At 47.1% G+C, this 6,660-nt stretch overlaps 1 protein-coding gene across 1 annotated transcript; it reads right to left on the reverse strand.

Annotated features, from left to right (window-relative positions):
- Nucleotides 1–2,367: 2,367 nt before the first annotated feature.
- Nucleotides 2,368–5,778, reverse strand: LOC127313763 (uncharacterized). Its single transcript, XM_051344235.2, has 5 exons — nt 5,491–5,778; nt 3,613–3,783; nt 3,430–3,497; nt 3,138–3,331; nt 2,368–2,698 (listed from the first exon to the last, which is right to left on the reverse strand). Exons 1-5 carry the CDS (start codon nt 5,667–5,669, stop codon nt 2,621–2,623), a joined length of 690 nt encoding a protein of 229 aa, XP_051200195.1. The 5' UTR covers nt 5,670–5,778; the 3' UTR covers nt 2,368–2,620.
- Between the last annotated feature and the right edge of the window lie 882 nt (nt 5,779–6,660).

A 6,660-nucleotide genomic window follows, 5' to 3' on the forward strand; every position in this document is an offset into this window, starting at 1 on the left:
CCTTCCTCTTGGGGTTCCCAACGGACGTGTGCATCACGCGCCATCAGGAGACCTCCTAGTTGGCTTGGCGGTTGGTGCTCCGGTGATCTCTTCAAGAAGATTGTGAAGAGGCCCGGGCTTCTCCTTCGTGGAGCTTGTGAAGTGGTTGTGGAGCTTGCCATCTCCGGAGCGGAGGAAAAGCTAACCATAAGGAAAGGGCCATTATCCTTCGCGGGCGTGGTTCGGAGAATAGGGTGAGCCTTCGTGGCGCGGGGAATCCTTCGTGGACCTCCACTCCTCCAAACGTGACGTACCTTCTTATAAAGGAAGGGAACACGGGAATACATCCTCGTCTCCGCGTGCCTCGGTTATTTGTATACCCGAGCTCTCTTTCCTTGTGATAGCCATTGTACTTGAAGTACATATATCTTGCTATCACTTGTGCTACATATATCTTGTGCCTATCTTGCTTAGCTCTAGTTGCCATTGTTACACTTAGTTGAGCTTACCATATTTAGGGCTTGTGCTTGTAAACTAAACGTTAGTTTAATTCCGCATTCTTACAAGACAAATCCGCAAGAGTTTGTAATTGCCTATTCACCCCCCCCCCCCCCCTCTAGGCGACATCTCGATCTTTCAGCGTGTTTGGTAGATCCCAGGCCTTTTAATCCCAGGCCTTTTAATCCGTATTTGAGGAGATGAAATATGCTTATTGATTGACTGGGTTACCTCCACGTTGTGGTCAGCACGAACATTAGAGCACCTGTGGGCTAGGCATGGGTGGAACAACCGAATCAAACGTTTCCAGCGAGCCACCCTCTTGTCATCCAAAATCGAGAATGCATCGTTCCAGCAGGGCCACCAACAAGATAGTGTGAGCTCGTGGGGAGTGGCCAAAATCCGGCGGGACGAATTCGGTCACCGCCCGTGAAATTTAGCCATCGCATTTAGGGAAACACTCTCTCCGCCAAATCCAAATCCTCCATTTCCCCCTCTCTGAGCTCCTCCACCCTTCCACTTCTACTGGCATGGGGAGCTTCCTCACCGGCTAGGTCCACGAGGTTGGCGGCAGCAACCGGCCACGGCTTGTCGGCTTCTTCTTCTTCCCCAAATTCTCCGGTGGTTGTAAGCATCTCAGATCGTGGTTCCATCTCGGATCTCTCGTAGGTGGGGGAAATCGGATGGCTTCGACTGTAGATTGGCTCTTCTCTCTCGAGCATGGCGAAGCTCGTCCTGCGAAGTTCTCCATGAGGCATTGCAATGGTGGTCCTACCAGGTTCACCACCGGAATCTCCTTCTTCCCCAACATGTGTGCTACGTCTTGTCACATGTAAGAAATCTCTACTTTTTATGTTCTAGCTAAGACATGTATCATTATGTTAGATATTGTTCGTTAGTGCACAATGCGTAGTATGTTCTTCATAACATAGTGTAGGTGATCGACCATGTTAGCTCCCTCAGTTTGCATGTCCTCAATTATGCTCCTGCCGTTTGTGCATGATGAATCATTGTATGCACACAAGGCTTTAATGGTTTGGCATGCTTCTCTATGTGAGTTCGTCCTTAATCGTTTGGTTGAGCTCGTCAATAGCGGCATTTTCTTTACCCGTGGCTTCAAAGAGGCACGGGTGAAGAAGGTTGCCAATGACATTCTTGACTTCACTGGAATCGCTGTGAGCAATCTTCAACTTTCAACAACACCACGAATTGGAGGACTATTTTTCATCTAGTTTGTTCATACATACGTGTTTATGTGCACTAACAATTTGTGATTCTCAATCGTAGTGCAACCCGAGGCATATTGAGTTCTTGAAGAATCCAATAGTCAACTATATTCAGATGGAGGTAATCTTCACGCCTAGGCTTGTTAGCAAGCAGCAGCTGGATGAACCATATTTTTTGATCGAGGCACTCAACTTCATTGTTGATAACAAAGATATATATGTTGAATATCGTGGGATGCAACCATGGCAGAGGATGGCATGGCTTAAGACCTGGCTACGCAAGCATTTTTCTTAGTGATGTTTCTATGTTGTTCACTGTCTAGTAGATGTTGCTCATGATCTGGTGAAGACTGTTGCTAATGAATGTGCATGTTTTACTGATGTTGTGAGCGGCCATTTTGATGGGGCTTGTTTTTTTCTCCATTTTGTATAGTTTTTGTGCATTCATGATGTCTCGACTAGTTCTTATATTATGTTGTTGCACACATGACGGGTGTAATTGTAGATATGTAAGATATGCACGTCAAGTTGACAAGTTGTAGGGATGAAACCCTATCAACAACTTGATTCAGGAGGTGCCGATGGCGATGACCACGTTGAACTAGTCGAGACATCATGTTGTTGATACTTATATTATGTTGTTGAAGATCAATCAACATGTGAATTTATGACAAAACATCAGGCGCTACAGGTTTTCCTTTTCCTTTGCATGGTGGCTTAAAAGTGGTACAAAAAACTACTTTGTCATAACATCTCGAAGTGATTTTACCTATCCTTTCCGGGTAAATGGATGAAGACTGCATGTATACAAAGATAATAGCAACGGAATCATGCATTTTGCCTCTATATACTCGGTTAACAACTGCTACTAGTAAGTGTTACTACTACTTTTCTTCGCCATCCCCTTCGTCTCCTGTTCATGAGTTCTTTCTCTTCATTTTTTTCTTCGTGATAGAATCAACTGCTTCATCCACCTCTTTCTCTATTTGCTCAATCTGCATTGAATCGAGGAAGAAAATAAAATAGTTTAATTTTTATATGACATCAAACATCTTCACATAGTAAGCACCACACCTCTTACTTGATCTACTCTTACCGATTACTCAACTCAAAAAAGTTTTATAGTAGCCTTATTAGGTGCTTGGGATGGGGGATTTGAATCCTTTGAAAAGTTTCCATGTTGTTTAATTTACATAATTAAAATTCTTCAGGATTAATATGAAAAATTCCTTTGCACCTTATTTCGGAGAAAAGTTCTATCCACTTAAAAGTTGAGTTAATTGCTTTATTTTTTCTTGCCATGTGTCAAAAACTCTTTGATGCTACTTCAAGTAGTTTTCCCTAAAAATTCTGTTTTCAAGGTTTGAGCTAGCTAAGTTACACTAACACAGAAACACAGCTCAACAAGTAAAATTAGTAGGCAGTTGATCTAACCTTATGAAGTAGGGCCTCGGCTTTGTTCGCATCTTCCTCGACCTCATATGTGATGGCCTTGATCCTAGATGCTGCCTTTTTTAGGCTTTTATTCTCAGGAAACGCTTCAGCGACATCTTCGGCAATTTTCTCAGCCGTCTCCGCCACCCTTTCGACCGCTTCGATTGCTTCCTCTGCTGCTTCCTCCACCCTTTCTATTGGATCGATGTTATTTACACACAGAGAGATGTTAAAATCAAGATGCACTAGTACACAAGTGTGTCAATTGGTAATATAATTTATTCGAAGTTACCTTCCATTGCCCTCATCTGCCAGTAAAATGGTACTGCAGCAAAGTAGGCACCAACGACCAACTTCACCCTGAGAAGCTCATATATAACTTTTCAATGTGAGAAAGAAATTCATGAAACAAATCTAGAAACATGTGGACAAGAAACGCATGCAACCGTGTAACTTTTATGTAGTACGTACGAACCATGGAGGTATGTTGGGTAAGGAAAATTTCCCTCGTGCTGGCGGTTCTCCGGGTACTGGGTCAACTGCTGAGGTTTTTCCTCCCGCTGGCGGTTCTCCGGCTCCTGGATCAACTGCTGGGAATTTTCCTCCTGCTGGCGGCTCTGCGGCTCCTGAATCAACTGCATCGATTCTGAAACAAAATAGGTGAACTTCAATATTCCTTGTATACCTATTTTTACACAAAACCTGGCAAAATTTCTAGCCTATTCACTAATCGAGAAAAGATAATTCCTCGATTAATTAGTGGAAAATTGAGAAAAAACTGATACAACCTGCCTAAGCATCATCCGGACAAAAACATCTAGCCAAGAAACCCGCTCCACCAAAACACACTTTCGCCCCGCTTTATATATAAAACCACACAACCGAACAAATAAAAAAAAGATGAAGGAACTCTCTTACAAAGTGGGTCAAAGATAGAGGAAAACAAGAGCAACCACACCCCACAAAAACCACCCGAGACTACCGACTAGAGGTGACATGGCACTTCCTTGGGAAACTACAAGGCATCGCCACACCGCACACCCCAAGATGATGTTGGAGAGTGTCATATGCCCTCTCACTCCGGCCCGTGGAGCGTGGATCCTGTCCGCGGACAACGAGGACCGGGAATGGTGATGACTCAAGCATGTGTAAAAGATAGAAGGCTGACGATAATGACACACACCCGAGATGAAGGTACATAGAGACAAGATCCGAACTTGCCTGCCAATGATGTCGAGGCATGACCAAAGGTAACAAAAACTCCACGGCGACGCCCTTAAGAGGGTGACAACGCTAGGCACCGTCGTCACACTAAGACCTATACTGTAAAGGGTTTTCATTAGAGTCCTGGCACCAAAGGTGACGATGAGGATGCCCCCATAGAGGATCACGACACCCACATGCATCATGCTCGTTGGTGTTGGAGCGCTGGGCTTTCGCCCGAATCACCCTCACTTTATCTGCATGGTGCCAAAGATAAGACACTTCCATGCCACAAGACCCTCCATGCATATGCATATGGCACAACTGACACGCCGATGAACAACACAGAGGACAATTGGCTGCTCTCCTACGCCTTGTGCAGTTGTGCAACCTGCCGACACCACTTGTGGAAAATACCTTCCTGAGATCGCTACACCGCCGCATCACCAATCCACATATATTCCAAGTTGCTACCACCCGCAGACTATGATCGTCGCACCAACACATCCGAAACCGAAAACCGAAACCGCCGCCCCGATCGATATCAAGTCATACCGTCTCGGGTCGACCGAGTCCACAGCCTCGCCGCATTAACGACACAAGAATGACACCCAAAGCCATATTCCACATGATTGCACTGTCCCATAGAGCCGCCGCTGCATCGATTATCGAGCCATCGCACTGCACGCCGAGTCTGCAGGACGAGAGACCCTCGCGGACGTCCGCCCGATGCCAAACCTGGAGCTGGCACGCCAGCCGCTCCAGATCCGCTGCGCACGGCGCACGCAGCTCAGCAGGAAGCCGTCGCCCTGCCGCTCCACGTCCACGGGGAGCACACGCGCGTTGCCGGCCGATAGCATTACCGTCACACCGGGACACCGGGTATAGCTTTATCACAGACAGGGCTCTGCATCGCTCACCGCAGAAGCTCCCTACACCTCCCCAACTCCCCGCTCCCTCTGCTCCTCAGCACGCCGCACCGTCGCCGCCGGCTAGTTTCAGGACGCCCCGATGCTGCCGTACACTGGCTAGCACGTGTGGAAAGCTTGTTGGCACTACTCTACAATATACATGCATGCATGCCGCTATCGACGTGCGAATTAGATGGGCCAAATGATAAGCAACAGGTGTCAGGTATATATGCACTTACGGTGTTGCTCTTGTAATCGGCGGGACACAGCTGATGCCCCAAGACTCCGTGGTTAAGCCGACGGGGATTCGCCGGCGGCGAGCTGATACAGATATACCTGTGCTCGTTTGCCGACGAGAAACCTCTCGACTGTGTAGCGCCGAGGCTCTGGTAGGAACGCAAGATACGAGGATCGCCATGAGATCTTAAAAGGAGTCTCAGCTGGCTTCTTCAACCTTGAAGCTCCTCTTTCACGAGTTTCGAACTTCTCGCGATCTCCCCTGCTGTGCTCCTATCTCCTGTCCAGAGTTCTGCTCGACTCAATTTAAATCTTATCAGTCTGAACATATCGCATAAAATGACAAAGTGAGAACTATCGGTAGTCAGGCTAGCTAGGGCCCAGCACACGCCGTACACGAGGACACATACGACAGGCAGAGAGATATGGGAGGCCACACAGTTTTGTCGACGCGTATATGCAACTTGCCCATTCCCAGTTACGGGTAACCGTGTACATGCAATGCACGTTTCCTACAAATACTTGTCTAAGCAGATCCCGTAGCAAGAACAACACGTTAAGACGCCACGCAGTGCTCTTAAAATCGGCATCGATCTGGTGTGATAGTAGTAAATCATGCCACGAAAAGAGCCCTCGTCAATATTCAGCGACGATGTGTTTGCTATTTGCTATACAGTCTCCACTATGCTGTGTACCCTACGCAATGGAATGATTCACGTGCACCTAAAGCCAAAATGTCGGCATCGATTAGTTGTCATTTCTGTACCGAGTATGTGCGAAATTAATGGCGCACACATGTGTGCTGTTCCTTGCTCGGCACCAACATCATAGATGAAAAAAAAACACCAAATGCCACAAACATGTGTGTGTTGTTCCTTGCCCGGCACCAACATCAGAGATAAAGATACTCAATAGTTGGTTCCCGAACCGATACAAGAGAAGAGAGGAGGAAAAGAAGGCGATCACAAGGCAACTAGGGTTTCTGCCCCTCCGTCGTCGATGTCGCCGGTCTACCACGACTCTGATAGCCTTTCACACCTTGGACGTGTGGCAAACCGCGGTCTCTCGCCGGCGGGAGGGTTCCCGTTTCTTAGTTTAGGTATTTGTATATGTCTTCTTCGGATGGTGGGACAGCGGGGACACCCAGATGTCAGAATAAGGTCCTCCCCGTT

This window comes from Lolium perenne, chromosome 1 (genome assembly GCF_019359855.2).
Source record: "Lolium perenne isolate Kyuss_39 chromosome 1, Kyuss_2.0, whole genome shotgun sequence".
Lineage (NCBI taxonomy): Eukaryota > Viridiplantae > Streptophyta > Magnoliopsida > Poales > Poaceae > Lolium > Lolium perenne.

What these genes read in the sequence shown, in the direction of transcription:
- LOC127313763 (XM_051344235.2), bottom strand. Translation starts at nt 5,669, where the DNA reads ATGGCGATCCTCGTATCTTGCGTTCCTACCAGAGCCTCGGCGCTACAC. An exon ending in CCGATTACAAGAGCAACACC is followed by an intron (nt 3,784 to 5,490) that starts GTAAGTGCATAT and finishes ATTTTGTTTCAG; the next exon opens with AATCGATGCAGTTGATTCAG. An exon ending in CCGAGGCCCTACTTCATAAG is followed by an intron (nt 2,699 to 3,137) that starts GTTAGATCAACT and finishes GATTCAATGCAG; the next exon opens with ATTGAGCAAATAGAGAAAGA.